Raw genomic sequence first — 19204 nt, forward strand, 5'->3', positions numbered from 1 at the left:
AACTCCCCACTCCCCTTGTTCCCCAGGAACCACTATTCTCTTTCCTTTCTCTGTGACTCTGGCTCTTCTGGGCACCTCCTGTACGTGGAATCATACAGTATTTGTCCTTTTGTGTCCTTTTTTGTCCTTTTCACTTGAACGGTGTTTTCAAGGTTCATCCCTGGGGTAGCACGCATGAGACTTGTCTTCCTTTTAGAGACTGCGTAATAGTCCATTGTCTGGATCTCCCACATTGTGTGGAGCCAGTCGTCACTTGATGGCCACTGGGCTGTTTTCACCTTCGAGCAATTGTGAATAGTTCTTTCCTGCACTAGGTCCCAGCAACCTTGCCTTCTTCCTATTGCAAACCTCCTCAAGCTCATTTCTCCCTCTGGACCGTTACCTTTCTTATTCCTCTCTGGAATGCTCTTCTCCTAGATTCTGCCATGGCTCCCTTATTCCTGACTGTGCAGCTTAAAGTTCACGTTGTCACGGAAGCCTTCCTGGTCACTTTTTATCCCCATTATTGACAGGAATAAGAAGTAGTGTCCAGACCAGAAATTGGTTTTTTAAAATATTTTTTTAAAAGATTTTTATTTATTTGTTTGAGAGAGATCATGGGCAGGGGGAAGGGCAGAGGGGGAGGGAGAAGCGGGCTCCCCACTGAGCAGAGAGACAGTCCATCCATGGTGGGGCTCGATCCCAGGACCCTGAGATCATGACCTGAGCTGAAGGCAGATGGTTTACCGACTGAGCCACCCAGGCGCCCCAGACCAAGAACTGTTTTGTGCCTTTGGCCTCCTTAACAATCCATTGAGGCCTATGGACTCATTCTTCAAATAACGGTTTTAAATGCCTAAAATATGCCCATTATACTAGAAATACACTTCCCAAAATATTTTCAAATTGTGATTTGTCAAAAGGACAAATACTGTATGATTCCACTTCCAGAAGGACATAAATCCCTGTCCTTCTTTATTAGTTCCTGAAGTAATATCTACACGCAGCCCTAATAACTATCATAATTTAGAAGGTGTGTAAGTATAAATGCTATTTTGAGATATTTGCAACAACTGTAATAGGAAGCAAAAATATCGGTGATTTCTATTGACTGTGAAATCGCAGGTACTGCTAAAATTACTGTAGATTGTCACCTGCATTTGTACCTGAAGAAACCGCTAAGCTTCAGTGAGAGCTCAGTGAAAACAATGTGGTTCTTTCCTATCCAAGTTCATGGTTCCTGCGAATTCTCTCCATAGACCCCTTGGAAGTCTGTGGAGCCCAGGTTAAGAGCTCCTACCCTAAATTGTGAAAGACAAACAGTAGTGACAAGGAGGGGTGGATTATGTTGGAGCTGGGTTTTTTTTTTTAAGACTTTATTTATTTGAGAGAGAGGGTGTGTGCGCGCATGCACGCATGAGCAGGGGGATGCAGAGGGAGAGGGAGAGAATCTCAAGCAGACTCCCTGCTGAGTGCGGAGCCCTTCGCGGGGCTCGATCTCACGATCCTGAGATCACGACCTGAGCTGAAACCAAGGGTCAGATGCTCAACAGACTGAGCCACCCAGGCGCCCTGTAGAGCTGAGTTTTTGTAGCAGATGGAAGAGATTGTAGGAGGCCAGGGTATAATGCGCCAGAAGAAAGCTGCCTTCGCCACCCCTCCATGGAACTTGGGTGCAAGAGATGTTGAAATTTCCAGCTAAGAAGGTATATGAGGGAAGCCCCGTCTTCGAAGGGGAGTCAGGTATTACCCAGGACAAGGAAACATTTGTGCAGAGACCGCCTGTGGGAGTAAGGGGTTTGGTTTCTCATGGACGGGGTGGGGGGCGGTGAGCACAACAGAGTGGGGTGGAATCCTGACTATATTCCAGATAACCACGCTGGACACCGAGGATACACAGATGAGTAAGACAAAGATGAACCACCCATTATGACCGGTCTAAACCCAGGGCTGTCGGTTGATTGGCTCGTTTGGCTGGTCTGATCCAGAGCCGCCTAAGGGTCTGAGGCAGCAGCAGAAAGATAGGCCCAGGGTATCACCAGAGATTGGTGATAAAAAAAACTCAAAATGCACTCTTTTCTTTCCTCCTTTGGTTCCTTTTGCAGAATAAAAAAATGAAGTAAAAAAAAAGTTATGTAATGGAGAAAGCAAAAAAAAAAAAAAGCTAGCAGTGCCATGATTCGATAATTCAAATGAGCCAATCATCCAAAAATTAGAGAAGTCAAAGGGGTGCATCCCCCACACTTGCTCCTAATTCTTCAGGAACCTTCTAAGGATCTTTGACACCAAGAGATTCTTGGATGCTGTTACCCTTCAGAATGATGTTTGACTCAGCGAGATCAAAGGAAGAAAGGGGGAAAAAAGGATTTTATTTTTGGAATTTTCTCTGGGGCTCCAGAGATACCTTGCACCTGGATCTCTCCTCTGTATGTAGCTCTCAGAATCTAGGATTTGGGGATTTTTTTAAGCCATTTTCCCTTCTCTACCACGGGGATCCCTTTGATCATGTTTCTGTCTGGCCGTGCTATCGGCAAGCTCGCTGCTTGGTCTTGAAGGCAGGAAGCCTTGGATGGCGAGGCAGCGGACAGATGGGGTGATGAGAGCAGAGGCAGAGCTGAAGCCACGCTGACCTAGTTAGAGCAGACGGAGGCTGCAGGGGTGGCAGGAACTGCCCGGGAGAGAAGAGAGAAGCTTCCCGGGACAGGGAGGAGCAGAGGACTGGCTCTGGTTTAAGACGCCCTGGCAAGACTTGGGGTCATAAAGGGGATTTTGCCTGGAGACTCAGTGAGCTGGGTGTGCGTGTGTGGGAGGGGGGAGATCTCTACCAAATGTTGTCAATGTGCTTAGATTTTAAAGTCACACTCTTGGAGGAAATGAGAACCAGAAAAATATGTGGACCTTAGGGGAGCCATGTGGGCTGTCCCATAAATCCAGCAAGACTGAGCGGAACCCAGAGTGTTCTGACAACTTTCCCCCGCGGTGGGTCAAGGAGAGGTCCCGGCCACCACCGGGTTCCCAGCTGTCACACTAGGCACTGGGGGTGGAGGGCGGGAAACCGAGGAAACACAGACTGGGAACCAGCCCGAAGCATGATCAACCCACCCGCAGATACCCCATGGGGACGAGACTAGTGCCCTTCGTGGCCTCCGCCCCTCAGAGGGACACAGCGTATTTGAGGGGACAGTAATCCTTGTGAAGCGAGAGTAAGCGATCTGATAGCATTATTATCATTTTTTGTATACTCCGGGGTCACAGAAGGGGTTTTTGGCAGAAGTGGGGAAGACCGTGTGGAAGAGGAGGGGGACATTCCATGGCCCTGAGGTCTGGGAGGGCAGGACTGGGGTGAGAAGAGAGAGGCGGGCATTCCAGAGCCAAGCTGTGCCCAGAGGCCGAAGTTCGGCCAGCCCGTCGAAGGGAGCTGGAGGAACCCAGCTGCATGGGGAGAGCCAGATGACCCAGGGCATTTTAAACTTCGAGAAGGGACTGTACCGAAAGCCCAGGTTTGCAAGCGGTCCAGCCACGTCCCTGCTCTCCCTGCCCTGCCCAGCTACAAGCCCATCGTGGAATTCATCGACGCCCAGTTCGAGGCCTACCTGCAGGAGGAGCTGAAGATCCGCAGGGTGCTGCACAGCTACCACGACTCCCGAATCCACGCCTGCTTGTACTTCATCGCGCCCACGGGCCACTCCCTGAAGTCTCTGGACCTCGTGACGATGAAGAAGCTGGACAGTAAGGTACGGAGGCAGGGCCGAGGGCGCGCGGGGGGCGGGATGCACCGGGACCACGCTTATTGGTCTCGCGGGCCACGCTGGTGCCAGACTCCAGGAGACGCTCTGTGGCCTCCTCATCCTCTCCTTCATTCCCTGTCCCTCCGGAAAGATGGTGTCATTGATCCAGCACCTGCGTCGTACACCTTGTGATCCGTTTTCCCAGCACTGGGCACGGGTCTGCCCTGAGCCATCTTTCTGCCCTGATCGCTCTGGGGGTTAAGGGTGACTGCAGGCAAGATGGCTGCCAGGGCCTGGGCACGCAGCCTTTGGCAACGGAAAGGTGTTTTTTCTTTGCCCCAGGATTGACTGTTCTCGAACAGGCAAACTGGACTTTGAAGGAGGTTATTTTTATTATCAATAAGAATTTTAGTAACAGCAGCTAATGTTTGTTAAATCCTCATTCTGTGCCACTACTGTGCAAGCACCATCTGGAGTATCTCCTTGAATTCTCACAACCCGCTGAGGCAAACGCCGTCATTATCCCCCACTTAGCGGACACAGAGGCTCTAAGAGGTTAAGGGACTTGCCTGTTGTCATGTAGCTAGCTTCTGGCAGAGGCTAGATTCGAACTCAGATCCCTGGCGCCACGTTCTGTGGCCTCCATTCCTGAGAAAGATGGCTGTGGGAATCGGTCGTGTCCTGCTGTAAAAGGAACTGAAAAATGTAAGTCCCACACCAGATAGACATCAGACAAGGGTTCTTCCTGTGAAAGGATTGTTTGCTGTACTAAAGAATTGATGCGGGATTCCTTAAAAAGCCGAACACATTTCCCCCTAACATTGCCTATGTGCCTGGCACTGGGTTGAGTACGTTATAGACATTATTTTATTTCATCCTTCCAAGAATCCAGTGTGGTGGGTACTGTTATTCCCACTTCCTCATGAGAAAACTGAGGCACAGAGAGCCAAGTAGCTTTCTCCAGGTTGGACAACTTGTAAGGGGTCTGTGATTTGGACCTGGCTCGCTCTGACTCCAAGGTATTTTATTTTATGAAATTCTAATTTATATGCGTTATTTAGTAGCCTATCCGTGAGAAAAACTGACATTCAGCTCAAATCAAAATAGGAGCAGTTTTTTCTTTTTCTTTTTCTTTTTCTTTTTTTTGCAGCCATGAGCTCACCACCCAGGAGTACCGGCTGCGGCAGAAATGTCGCTATGCCCTGCATGTCCTGTATAGGGCAGCAGAGAGCCATGCGCCGGTGGCCCGGTGGGTGGGTGGGGTTAAGTTAAGCAGCCTGTGGCATAGGCTCGTCGTGTGTCCATGGGGACACGGTGAAAAGTGACGAGGAGAATTGGCTCTGCCCGTCTTCCCCCTTGGCAAAGGCTCTGACCCGCCCCCCTCCTGCAAAGACTTCAAAGAAGGCACCTGCAGGGCTCAATCTTTGACCCGGTGCACGTAAAACGGGCGGCAACCTTTATGGGTACTCGGCAGGCAACGCGTAAAGCGGGCAGACGGCGGCCTCCGAGTGTCGAGCTCCTTCCCAGGCCCAAGCACTATGGATGACGCCCCACAGCAGTCTGCTGGCGGCAACGCCTCTGCTCCCCCGTGAACGTGAGCTCGGGTGTGCTCTGTCCCACGAAGGCGTGGGCGGGGCACAGTTCTTCACCCTCCCGCAGCAGAAGCCTTGTCTCTGCTTGGAGTCATTTCAAGGAGCAGGGTTCAGGTGGATTAACTTTGGGGTGGCGTTAGGCCTTTGTCCTGCTGTCTGAAACTGGGCATATATGCCTGCTTGCTTTGTGCAGAAATTAATCACGAGGGGCGCCTGGGTGGCGCAGTCATTAAGCGTCTGCCTTCAGCTCAGGGCGTGATCCCCGCGTTTCGGGATCAAGCCCCACATCAGGCTTCTCCGCTGGGAGCCTGCTTCTTCCTCTCCCACTCCCCCTGCTTGTGTTCCCTCTCTCGCTGGCTGTCTCTCTCTGTCAAATAAATAAATAAAATCTTAAAAAAAAAAAAGAAATTAATCACAAAACTCAGGCAGTCAAACTCTTTTTTGCATGAAGTGTCAGATCACACTGGTAACTGAGAGGGTCTTCTTCATCCAGCTGGGTTGGTTCATAAGTTTGCTGCCAGAAAGGGGGGCCAGGTGAGCTCCTTCGCTGAGCTCTGCCCTGCCTCCCCTCCCTGCCATGGCCCATGGGGGTGGGTCCGTAACACGCTGGGGCTAGCCTGCACCAGATCGGTTGGGCCAATTTACTGTTAACAAGGAGTGGCCACCTCCCCTCCTTGTCAGCCACAGATTCCCAACGGTCCTCTTTCTGCTCGGAATCACCCAAGCAGTGATCTCGGTATTAAGATATCACACAGCCCATCAGTTTGGAGCTGAGCTGGTTAAGACTCTGGATTTATTGATTTTTTTTATTTTTTAAAAGATTTTATTTATTTATTTGACAGAGAAAGACAGCGAGAGAGGGAACACAAGCAAGGGGAGTGGGAGAGGAGAAGCAGGCCTCCTGCTGAGCAGGGAGCCCAATGCGGGGCTCGATCCCAGGATCCTGGGATCACGACCTGAGCTGAAGGCAGACGCTTAACAGCTGAGCCACCCAGGTGCCCCAAGACTCTGGATTTAGGAAGAAGGCTAAACTTGGATCTGGAGCCCAGTTCTGCTACGTACCTGCTCTGTGGCCTCGGACAAGTTACTTAGCCTCTCTGTGCCTCAGTTTCTCATTGGCAAAATGAGAGGAGTGTTGTCAGGATTAATTGTGTTAATCCACGTAAAGCGCTTCGTCCAGTACCCAGCGCTTAGTAAGCAGCACCCACTGTCATTTATTATGTTGTGATTTGGCTACAGAGGTGGCCAGTCCTGGGCCGTTTGGGTTGAGCTGGTGGAAGTCCTCTGTCGCGCTGCTTTCGGTTGCAGATTATCCGGCTTTGCTCCTCCCTCCCCCAGGTGAACATCATCCCCATCATTGCCAAATCAGATGCCATTTCGAAGAGCGAGCTAACGAAGTTCAAAATCAAAATCACCAGCGAACTAGTCAGCAACGGGGTCCAGATCTACCAATTCCCTACAGACGACGAGTCAGTGGCAGAGATCAATGGAACCATGAACGTGAGTGGGAGCACAGGGGTTCAACTTTCTGACCATTTGCTGTTTATTTTTATTATATTTTTTCAAAGATTTTATTTATTTATTTTTTCGAGAGAGCGAGAGAGCACGAGCAGGGGGTCGCGGCAGAGGGAGGGAGAAGCAAGCTCTGCATTGAGCAGGGAGCCAGATGCGGGGCTTGATCCCAGGACCCCGGGATCATGACCTGAACTGAAAGCAGACACTTCACCGACTGAGCCACGCCAGCGCCCCTATTTTTATCATTATTTTTATTTTACAAACTGGTCGTCGAACATCACCATCCATTTTAGTGAGGTCAACCCCATCATCTGAATCTCAGTGTTTGTGAGGAAGAATCCAGAACCCAAACAGCTCCTCTCCCTTAGTGTTGGCTGCTTCAAAGCCTCAGAGATGCAGAGATTGATAGCAGAGACTGAGAGAGGGACAGGCCAACTTCAGGAAGAGTCTGGGGGGGGGGTTCGGACCTCTCCTTCCACCCTCCTTTTTGATGCTGCTTCAGTCTAAGCTAGCCCCCCTGGGACTGCCAGAAAGGCAAACAGTCTTCCTCTCTGACCAAAACAATGCCATGACAACCCACAGCAGAAAAAGTTGGCGGGCTTCCGGGGCTCCAGGACAGTGCGTACACAGATCATCGAGGCCTCTACCCCCGGGGGGAGTAATGACATATAGCCTCTGATTTTTCTGGTGACTAGAGAAATGTTATTTTTAAAGTTTCAGGGTGATGCTTTGCTTTATTAAGTGTGAATGAATAAAAAAAAAAAAAACACCCCGACTTGCCATCTTTCCAGTCCTTTCCCACTCCCCCCCCCGCCCCCCGCCACTAGAGGAATGAGTAATGAGCAAGGCGGGGAGTCAAACATTTCCTCATGCTTCTTTACAACGTGTTGATGCTGTTGCTGCGAAATCTTCAATGTTGTGATTTCAAGGAGACAGCTAATAGCTTTCAGAAAGCCTCTGCTTTGGGAACAGATTTTTTTTCTCTCTCTCTTGAGAGGCATCAGTTTTTCCTAATGACATAATGCCCGGTTATAGCCAAACTCAGGAAAGCCTGGTAATAAAAGCCATTTTTAGAAGACTTTCCAGCTGCCGCCGCCCCTGAATTATCATTATGGTATCAGCTGCTACCTCCTAGAATTTGGCCAACAAATTAGCATAGCGGGGCGGCGAGTCATCGTCTCCGCCCGCCGTGCCGCTCAGCGGTACACCCGAGATGTGTTGGTTATGAGAAGTCCCTCATCATCTTTGACAATCTGGCCTAAGAGTAAGGCTACGTGGCTTGGGGTGGGTGGAGTCCTAGCCTCTCTGACCCATCATGAGCGTGAATAAAGGGGGAACAGAAAGATGGGCCCTTATCCTCTCGAGCAGTCAGGGCGTTTCGATGGCAACCAGGCTTCGCCAAGATGAGAAAACCTGAAAGGGGGCTTAGCCTGCAGAAAAAGGGGAACCTAGAGAGAAGCGTCATGTGGTGTCACTGGCACGATGTCTGGAAGCGCTTAGTCACCTCAGAGCATCGGGCCCCATAGATACCTTCAAACTTGGGTTCCCCTACATCGCCAGGTAGCTTTCGGGCTTGTGGTTTGCTTTGCTAAGAATTAATAGGGGAAAGAGTTCTCAGCCGTCTCGAGGTGGCGTCCAAAAACGACAGCGCATTACACTGTGAACCAGGAATAACAGTCATTTTGGGCTCTGCTCTCAGCTCAGCTGTGCCCTCCTGCTTGAACCTAGGGTAGGCTCAGCCTTAGGGTTGGAAACTTCTCGTGCTGTGAAGCAGCAGTTCTCAACCATGCTGTTTTGGCTGGGAGGCGGTTCTGGGTCCTTTCTTCCAACAGTCCAAAGTGTGCTGGCGTTTCACTTTGAAAAACTAAATTTGAGTGGATTTAGGGCTATCCCTGAATTGAGTGGATTTAGGGTTATCCCTATAATAACATCACTCAACATTCCCTGACATTCCACTGTGCTTTTCTGAGTGGGGAGGAGTGTGGCTGGCATTGGGCATGCCTGCGGGAGAGGGGCATGTAAGCGAACGCCGCATGTTACCTCTTGTGTTGGGGAAAGGGCGGGGAGCCGCTGCTATAACATACGTAGGCGGGTTTGCTTCGCCTGTCTGTCACCTGAACAACTGTGTCAAAAGTCCCCAAGGTCTTCAGACAAATTGTGGCATACGAAGCCGCGTCAATCAGAACACCCGGGCTTGGGTGGTAGGAAGAATGGGGGCTGGCCTTTCAATTCTGGCTCTGGCTCTAGCCCCACAGCCTCAGCCACCCCAGCCAATTGTCATGGGGACTGGATTGGAAGAAGTGGAAGGAGCCTCCTGCCCAAGTGGAGAAGAGTGGCCAGTCATCCTGCCGCCCCCCACTAGGGATTTCCATGGCGGGGAAATAAGACTAATGAGGTCACAGCCTCCCCCTTAGCCTATGGGTGGGTCTGAAAAACAATGTCCGATTGGGGGTCGGCAAGAGAAGGGAGTGAGCGGTATTGTTGCACGCATCTTCAACCCGTGCCCTGATAACTCTCAAGGTTGTAGACTTCAATTCTAAAAATTGCTATGTCGGGAGGAAGCCACTCGCGATCGGGTTATTATCAGACAAGGAATGAACAGTGCTGACCATCTCTATTTCACCAGACTGAGGAGAACGGTCATCCAGCCTCCCAGCTATAACGGATGTTCTGGAACTGAAATAGACCAGTTCGTGCCAATGGGATCATCCAACACTTCAAAATATATTGAGAGGAATTTTTAAAAAGATTTTATTTATTTGTTTGACAGAGAGGGCACAAGCAGGCAGAGTAGCAGGCAGAGGGAAAAGGAGAAGCAGGCTCCCTGCTGAGCAAGGAGCCCGATGCGGGGCTCGATCCCAGGACCCTGGGATCATGACCTGATCCGAAGGCAGCCGCTTCACTGACTGAGCCACCCAGGCACCCCTATACTAAGAGGAATTTAAGGTAGATACGAGACAGGAAAGGTAGTGAATCTGAGAACAGACTCCCAAGAGGAGGCTTGAGAGTGTCTCTCGGAGTTTTCGGAGGCTGGACATCTGATGCCGGGGCGGGGGGGGGGGTGCACATCTGCGCGTGTTTCAGGGGCAGCCCTGTCCTGCCGCCAGCAGTCTCCTCCCTGGGCCCACACCTGCAAAGTGTCACCCCCGGGAGCGTGATTGCTTGGAGCGCGTACCATCTCCCTGCTCTGCTCGACTCTCTCCCGGTCCTTAAAAGCCACCCATCTCTCAAGAGCAGCGGAATGAGGGCTGGAGCCCGGCCCCACGATTTCCCGCCCTTCAGGGTTAGCTTTTTGCCATTTAGCCATGAGGCAGAGCGCCGGCTGCTGCGGGTGGCGGGGAGGGCCCGGCGGCTAAAGCTCGGTGGCCTTACTGCTCCCTGGCAAGATTTGGGCCCAGGAGTCTGGGACCTGGGCAAGTCATTTCCCCCAGATCACGAGTAGGGTGTATGAGAACCGCTCCGTAGCGCTCTGGCGAGAAGCCAACGAGAGCTTCCCGGCAGCACCCAGAAAAATTCCGCTTGCGGATGCTTATCCGAACAGACTCTGATGCCAGTTGCCAAGCGTGGGCCGTGGGAGGTCTCGGGGGCCCTGGCGGGGGCAGGGATAGAATGACGGCGCAGTGAGAAAGAGGCAAGCAAGTGACCCTGTCATCCTAACTAACGATGGCTTGTGGGGCTAAATCTAACAGGCGTAAGGGAATCCAAAACTGATTTTTTTTAAATGTCTTTATTCGCTTCCTGGGTTTTTTTTTTTCTCCTTTCCGCTTGAGCCCAGAGAAGTCCCCACCCACTTCACACGCCCTCCTCCGTCACTTTCCACTAGAGCCAGGGATGCACCAGAAGGTTCTCTTTCTCACCTCCTCCCTCGGTCTAGCCCTCTGCCATCGCTGCCCTCTGGCTCTTTTATGTCACGTGGCTGAAGCCTTGGGTCTCGGCAGGAGGGGCAGCATTTTCCCAGAAAGCACTTGGGGGTGGATTTGAGGTTCCCCACTTGTCTTGGGGTCCTGAGTGGGAATGAACCGTGCCCGGATGTCCCTCCGACAAAGCCGGCTGGCAGAGGTCAGGGAGGCTCTGGCCCTCGGGTGGGCTTTTCCAGACTTTGGTGCCCCCCTCATGCCCCGTGTGTTGCACGCCCAACAACCCTCATGTTCGGTCCCCTCCTAGGACCGAGGCAACGTTTCCCGCGGCCACCCCGGCCCATCTTCCATACAGCCATAACCTCCTCTTTCCTATGTCCCCACTTCGGGCACAGGCACGGGTGGGAAGGGGTGGAGGGGGTTGCTGAGGTGATACTCTGAGAGCCGTGGGCAGAGGGTGACGGGAGAGCCACTTTGGCAGGTTGGCCGAGCGCCTCAGGGTACTTGCGGGTGCCCTGGAGCTGAGCTCCCGATTAAGTCCTACGATTTTCCACTCTGAAGAACATTCTTGGGGGGCAGGTGCTAAAGAGAATGGAGATGGAGGAGTGGTGGTGACATCACACGCACAGATTAGGCAAACAAAAGACATTTGCTGTAGGTTTGCCAGAATGGACCTGCTTCTTATCATCTGGCTTTTCGCCACCGGATCACCCCAGGGTTTGGAGTGCTCACCCCGCCTGCGGCTCGGACCCCGTACGTGGGCGTGGCAGACCAGTGGTGGGCCTTGAAGCCAGAGAGACCCGGGCTCCATCCCTAGCGCTCGCCCTCACTGCTGTGTGCCTGCTGGCAACTGGACCTCAGTTTCCTTGTCTATAAAATGGGGCTAGGAGTACCTAACTCACAGTGCTGTTGGGAGGAGGCAACGAGCTTCGTAAGCGGCTGCTGCTGCTCATACCAGTTCTCTAGCTACTCCAACTGCTGGTACAATTGTTGCTGCCTCCGTGAAGCCTGCCTTGATTTCCTGAAGTGAGCTGCTCCCTCCTCTGTTCCTCCAGCTCCTGAACCTCTGTTTATAACCTAGACTTTACCATATTATCATTGCTGGCGTGTCTTTCTCCCCTGCCAGACTGTGTGCTCTCCAGGAGCAGGCTCTGAGCTTCTTCAATGTTGTACCGTTAATGCCTAGCACACAGTAGGGGCTCAGTAAACACTCGTGGCACAGACGAGTCAGCAAATGAGTCCACGTGTCTGTGACGGAGGCCTGTTTCTCCACGTGGGCTAAGAAAGCTTGCTCCAGTGGACTTCCACTTGTCTGTGGCAAGCCCTTTCAGGTAAAGCCCCACCCAGGATCACTTGGCTGGGGGTCACAGTACTTACGACCTGGCCAGCTCCCTGGGAGACAGGGTGCTGGAAATGTTTGCCAAACTTCACACTACCAGTCGGGGGCAGTTGCCTTTTCTCTGACCCCCAAAACCGTCATCAGCCAGGCCTAGCTCTGCATTACCCTGCAAGCACCACGCTCATACCCCTGTTTGTACTTTTGCTTTCTTTCCTCTCTACTGTGTTGATGGCCCTGCTACTTCCATTCAAGGAGTATTTATTAAGCACCTACTGTGTGCAGGCACTGGCTCCTACATTTGAGTCCTTGGTCATATTCTGTCTTATACGATTCAGGGTATGTAATGCCAGTGCTCCCAACAAGATTGTAAGCTCCTAGAGGGTGAGGGGGGCTGTGTCTACTTTTGTCTCCCGAACGGCGCTGAAAACAACCCAGCACAGTTATGGGCCTGTGGGAAAACACCTGTGGACTTGACTTCTAGACTCGAGAGTTCCGCATGAGCTCTTGCTTCAGGGAAGGGTGAGAACGAGGAGCGCACAGCTCAGTCAGCAGTACGTACTGGCTCCCAGGGCTCTCCCACTCTGGGGAGGTTAGGCGACCCTGGCCCCCTCAGTCCCCTTCGGCCTCTCTCTAGCCACACGTAGCCCCCCTCATCCCACTCACCCGCCTTCCTAAGGCTTTCCCCCTCAGCACCTGCGCCGTGTGAACAGCGCGCTCATCTGGGTATCTGCTCAGTGTTGGGCTTTTTCCCGTCTTCGTCTGTTCCCTGTGTGTTCGGCCACGTCATTGAGAATTTCTGAACGGCAGAAGCGTGGGCTAGGCTTCTTAGCCCCACACAGCTCAGAGCTTAAGAAATGCCTCTTGACAATGGCGACAGGGAGGGGACACCACCACAGTGTGATGGGCGCGAGGTCCCAGAGCCGGGCAACGGTTGTATCGAGGGATGCTCGGTGCCTTTCTCCAGGGACTCTGCTCTGAGCCTCAGTTTGCCTTCTGTTCCAGGCGCACCTGCCATTTGCTGTCATCGGCAGCACAGAGGAGCTGAAGATAGGCAACAAGATGATGAAGGCGCGGCAGTATCCGTGGGGCACGGTGCAGGGTGAGTGAGCGCCCAGGAGACGGTGCCCCTTTCCCTGCCTCCAGCCGCTGTGTGGCCAGTCCCTAACTTGTCCCGGTCTGTACTCACTGGGCGTGGGCTTCCCGCAGCTGTAGGCAAGCTCTGGCCCCACCCCCGGCTTCTCTGCTGCGAGCAAGCTCTCTTTGTCTCTAATGGAGAAAGCATTCCTAAAACAAAAACGAATGTTTTTTGGAGCCAGGTAAGAAGGAATGTTCAAGAAAGCCTGTGTAATTGGCCCCAGGGCCCCAGGGCCCCAGGAGACGTACAAGAATATAGCAGATGAGTAGCAGACAAACCAGAGAGCCATCAGAAATAGACCGGATGAATTGCAAAATGTTCATCTAATGGGATAAGAAACAGTGGTGAAAATGAATGGAGTATAGTTACTTATACAAGAATGAATCTCAGAAACATAACCTTAGGCTCAATAAAGCAGAGAATACATGCCGTATGATTCCACTGATGGGAATTCCCCAAGCAGACAACATGAACAAGATCTATCCTTTTAGGAATTCATACGCAAGTGGCGAAACTGTATAAAAAAAGGCAGAATGAGAAAGCCCAAAGTCGGGATAGTGGTTAAGTCTCATTTCAAGACCAGGCAGAGAGACACAAGGTGCTGCTACCGGGCTTGTAGAAACATTGGTATTCATTTTTTTCTTCTTTATTTCTATATATATAATTATTATACAGTTTCAAAACAGATGTATATACACTCAGGAAACTTCCTTTCGTGGTCTGCCTGACACGTGGTAAGTTACCCGTGGAACTAGTCAGTTCTGTGGATAAAGCAAGGCCTGGGAAGTGGGTGGGAAGTTGTCCACCTCGCTCGCATACAAGGCTGGCAGTGATTGCTGGATTTTTCCATAGGTAGGGCAAGATGGTTATCGGAGCTGTGCTAAATTTTGGTCTTCTCTGCCGTCTGGGGCCGAGATGCTCTGCTAGGAACATTTGTGAATGGTCCCTGGACCCACAGTCCTAACTGGGAATGAGTTTGTGGTCTGAGAGACAGGAGCCTGGAGGAAAATGAGGAGAAACCAGCAGACGTGGTTCCAGTGACTTCCTCCAATTTAGATCGCGTACACCTAACCAACAAAGGGGTTTTTCGAGGTTTTTCGTATAAGTTGGAGTTCACTGTTCTGTTCGAGTGACCTTGGAGTCAGTCCTTCTGACCCGCCACCAGGGATTACTGTCCGGAGAGATGAAGGAAGAGCTGGTCCCGAGAAGTTGCCAGTTACCAATGTGATTTTTCATATTAGCTTATGTTCTATGACAGCAAGGGTCTTTATCTGCAAGGCAATGGGTCTTTTTTTTTTTTTAATTTTCTAAAAGTTTCACTTTTTAAGTAATCTCTACACCCAATGTGGGGCTCAAACTCACGACCCCAAGATCAAGGGTTGCGTGCTCTTCCCACTGAGCCAGCTCAGTGTCCCAAGGGAATGGGTCTTAAGCAGAGGGGTTATGTGAGCTGATGTGAGTTTTGGAAAGGTCACACCGATGGCCACGAGACAGTCTGCTGCTACTGTGGCCCACCCTGTCATCCCAGACCCCCTCCCTGTCCCCACGCCTCTCTCCCAGGCCCTGAAAGACAGAAGCTAGGGTGACTAGGCCGGTTCATCATCTCAGACACCACTGTCCCCACATGGTCAGGCCAGACACCCCCACCACAGCCCGGGGACGCCATGCTTGGAGGGACACGCCAGAGCACTGCTCACAGTCTTGTGTTCCAACCAGAAGTCCACTTTGCTATGATTTGGTCTCTGTTTCTGTCCTTCTCAGCCACTGCCCCAAATGCAGACCTTTGCCGTACTCTTTTGACAAGGGGACTTGTTCTTTTGGGCCGGAAAGTGGGGTCCACTTTGTCTCGGTCATCATTGCTGCTGTCAGGCCATTATCCACCCTCTAAAAAACACCTCCTTTCAAGCTACGACCTACCATCCAGATGGGCCACACCTGGGTCCACACCCCTCCTGGTCACTGCTATCTATAGATGGCCTAGTTCCTTCCCTTTGTTCTGGAGACTTGGTACCTGCTCTCCTTGGCATCTGCCTCTCCTTCAGCTCGCCTGCATTTCGAGCCCAGACGCAACTCGCAAGCCACATAACCTTGCCTAACCGTATTGAGACCTTGCGTGGACTATTTCCTGATCTGCCTGGTAAATTCTGCTCCTTCCCTCAAGAGTCATCCTGAGGGTTGCCTCTCTGGTGAAGCCTTCGCTCTGCGGGGGCACCTCAGGCCCCCCTCTGCTGGGCTGGCATTGCGTAGACCTCCATTGTGCTCATTTTTGCCTTGTATTCTATTCACCTCTTTGCATCCATTCTTCCACTCCAGCTGTAAGCTCCTTAGGGCCAGACTCCATGACTTCATTTCTGAACTCCCGGTGCCTCACACGATACTGGGAGCAGAGATGCCGCAACTGTTTATTGGACAGACGGCTGAACGTGCCTTTGCCACGAGCCTAAACGGGGCGCAGAGCAAATAAACATTCCCGTGAGGGTCTGATCGGTGCGTTTGGGTTGAGGCACCACTGAAGGTCTTCTTAGATATTTTTTTATGGTCTTGCGATTTCCCATTACTGTCAGCCTTGTAACTTTCCGTGCGCGTTTTCCATGGGAAAGGGCATCGGGAGGCACATTCGCAGCCTGCACATACACAGGTGGAAAGGCCGTGTGGCCGAGAGGGATTCGTCCATTTCCGCCGCTCCTGGCCTGCCTCTCAGGGCGCTTTCAATCCCCCTCCCCCGCCGCGCAGTCGAGAACGAGGCGCACTGCGACTTCGTGAAGCTGCGGGAGATGCTGATCCGGGTGAACATGGAGGACCTCCGGGAGCAGACCCACAGCCGGCACTACGAGCTCTACCGCCGCTGCAAGCTGGAGGAGATGGGCTTCAAGGACACCGACCCCGACAGCAAACCCTTCAGGTACCCCGCTGGCCGGCCCGGGACAGTTCCCACGGGGAGGCGAGACCCAGGGACCCGGACCTAGACCCGCAGGGCTGTCCCCGCCCCTTCTACCTGCCGTGGTGGGCGGGGGGCTCGCTGAGCGCTGGGCCAGGGAGGAGGCCCAGAGCACGAGGCCCACGGGCTCCCTGCCACACACACACACGAGCGCACACGGGCTGTGGTCACCTGTGCCGGAGAGGACCCCTGAGCTGAGGTTTTGTTCTACAACGTGGCAGCCTGTGCCCGTCCTCCGGCCCGCTTTCTTCTTCAGACTCCGGCTGCCCTGCCAGATTTCCAATCTGCTCCTTCCCCTCCTTCCCCTTGTCAAGCCCAGATGATGGGAGCAGGTAGCAGTCATTGCACATGTGTTGGTGACCTTCACGCTCTTCAGGCACTGTCCTTAGGGTCTGGGTTCGGGGACACGTTTTGTTTCGACCGCCGGATGTTAATAATCCTTGACATACTTCTCAAAGCAGAATCTGAGATGCTTTCAGACAAGAGGAATGTTTTCGAAAGCAGTTTACTGTGCCTACAGGAGCCATAGGCCAGCCAAGTACCATCGTCTGATCCGTCTGTGTGATGCGTAACATAAGTCCCACACTTGAAATCACCATGTGGTGACCTTTATTACAGCTGAGTCCCCTGTCAGGAAGTGTCGCGCCTCAATTAGGAAGTGAGGGGGACGCTTGTGGGCCAAGAAGGCTTTCAGATGGCCCCTGAGATCCCGCAGTACCTGTTCCCAGGACGAAGCCAGCCTAGGGGCAGAGCGTGGCCGGTCCTGCAGGGATGCCTCATTCTAGAGGGGGTGGACTCGCTCACCTTCAGGAACAGGGACTGCCGGAGCTCCTGGGGGTGGAGAAAGTTGTGCTCACCTCTCTGGTGGGCACTCCCTCAGTTTTCTCTCTCCTTCCCCTCCCACAGCCTTTTTATAAAAAAATGATTTATTTGTCAGAGAGAGGAGAGAGAGCGAGCACAAGCAGGGGGAGAGGAAGGGGCAGAGGCAGAGGGAAAAGCAGGCTCCCCATTGAGCAGGGAGCCCGATGCGGGACTCGATCCCAGGACCCTGAGATCATAACCTGAGCCGAAGGCAGCGGCTTCACTGACCGAGCCACCCAGGCGCCCCCGTCCCACAGCTTTAATCTGCATCTGCGGGGAGGAGGTATGCCTCTGTCTGCTCATCTCTAGTCCCCTCCGCGCCTCTTGCTCCGTCCCGAACACCTGTTACCGGAGTCTTCACCCTCTGCCCTGGCTCCTTCATTCCGAAGAGACGCTCCCTTAACTCCTCCTCCTCGCCATCCCCTGCCCTTTCCAGAAGCTTGGCTCTGGTGGGAAAGAGGAAGAGTGATTTGTACTTACTGGCTTCTGCCCCCACTGCGCCTCTGAAATGCTTCTCTCCGAGGTCAGCAATCACATACTCACGGCCAGTTATGATGGGGCCTCTGAGTCCCATCTTTTTTTATTTCAGTGTCTCGTTCGATATTCCTCCCCACCACCTCTGTCCTGAAATTCTCTCTGCCTTTGGCTTTTCTCGCACTGCCTGGCTGTGTCGAGTCCCTCTCTCTCGCTACCCCTTCTGGGCCTCATTGGCAGGCACCTTTTCTTCAGCTCACTCCTCTAAGCATGGGTGTGCCCCGGGGTTCCTTCCTAGGATCTCTGCTCCTGTCACTCTGTGTTCTCTTGGCGGCAGGTTCTTTCTACGATCAGCCCTACTTGCCGCCTAGAAAGAGATGACTCCCCCGCCAAAATCATATTTCTGAGCTCCAAACCTACTGCTCCAACTGCCCACCGGATATTCTCACTCAGACGTCCCACGGAGGACGTACCTCCAAGAGCAGCAGTCTAAGCTTCAGTTCATCTTCTTCCCTCGTAAACACGCCCCTTTCCCAGTGTTCCCAGGTCCACCGTCTGCCTGGTTGCCCAAGCCAAAAAACCCGAATTAGTTTAAAGTCCTTCCAAGTCCTAGGAGTTCTGCTTCCCTCACTGTTTCTTAAGTTCCCCCAAATCCTCCATCCCGACCAGCCCTTAACGTTCAGACCCCACCGTTTCTTGCTTATTCTAGTTCCTCCGTCCCCCACCCACCTCCCCCCAACACCTCCCCTCCCGGCAACCACTCATGGATAATTTTCTGTATTTAGGGGCCTGGGTTTTTTTGGTTTGTCTCTCCTTTTTCTTCATTCGTTTGTGTTGTTTCTTAAATTGCACATTTGAGTGAAATCACGCGGCGTTTGTCTTTCTCTGACTGACTTGTTTACTTAGGCTTACACCCCCCGGCTCCATCCATATCATGGCAAATGGCAAGATCTCTTTCTGTTTTACATCTTTCTTGTGGGAGTGAGAGATCCCAACATTTCTTATTTGGATTGTGGGGAAGTCTGTCCTTCACGCAACAGCCGGAGTGGTCTTTCTCATTTTCAAATTGCATGAAGTCAGTCCTCCTGCTTGCAACCCTGCAGTGGATAAATGACCAGGCCTGTAATACGACATCCGACACCGGCTCTCTCCTGCTGGACTCGAGACCTCACCTCCCTCTACTCCACAGCTTCCACCATCGTCTGGAGCCGTGTTGGACTATGCCTGGCTCCCCAAGTACATCGTCCTGGCTCCACATGTGCCCTTCCACCTGCTGCCCTCTTCGGAGCATGAGTCTTCCTCTTCTTCACTGGGCTGACTCCTGTTGCTTTAAAACTGAGGCTGGGGGCGGGGAGACTCGGCCCGGACATCTCCCAGTAGACCGTGCGTTCCTTGATGGCGCGCCCAGTGGCTGTTGGCTCTAGATGTTGAATGACTAGCATAGTGTCACTTAGTCCTGTGTCTAGCATGCGATGGAGTCTCACCAAGTGTTTTTTGCAATAGTTCATTAATGTGGCCAGTTTCAGAGCCAGGACCTGGGAGCCCGGTTCAGAGGAAGGACCCAGATTAAGAGATGAGAGACCCAGCTTCTGGTCCCTGCCTTGCCTCTACCTAGCCGTGTGGTCCTGAGAAGATCACCTCACCTCTCTGGTCCTCTTTCCTCATCTGTGTGACCAGGGTGGAGAAGCAGATGTTCTGAGTCACTTCCAGTTCCAAGGATCTTGTCAGTTCCCCAGGGCTGCCCTGGCCCCCGCAAGCAGCCCATGACCCTGCTGTCACATGCCAG

General features: G+C 52.6%; 1 protein-coding gene across 4 annotated transcripts in view; it reads left to right on the top strand.

Annotated features, from left to right (window-relative positions):
• SEPTIN6 (septin 6) overlaps nt 1-19204 on the top strand; it is a 64106-nt gene that overhangs the window by 33529 nt on the left and 11373 nt on the right. For all 4 annotated transcript variants that reach the window (XM_040628616.1, XM_040628599.1, XM_040628607.1 and 1 more), the window contains exons 4-7: nt 3527-3713; nt 6638-6799; nt 13013-13109; nt 15879-16047. In XM_040628616.1, coding sequence (XP_040484550.1) covers nt 3527-3713; nt 6638-6799; nt 13013-13109; nt 15879-16047 — 615 coding nt within the window. The remainder of the gene's footprint in view (nt 1-3526; nt 3714-6637; nt 6800-13012; nt 13110-15878; nt 16048-19204) is intronic.

This window comes from Ursus maritimus (assembly GCF_017311325.1).
Source record: "Ursus maritimus isolate PB19 chromosome X unlocalized genomic scaffold, ASM1731132v1 scaffold_X1, whole genome shotgun sequence".
Taxonomy (NCBI): domain Eukaryota; kingdom Metazoa; phylum Chordata; class Mammalia; order Carnivora; family Ursidae; genus Ursus; species Ursus maritimus.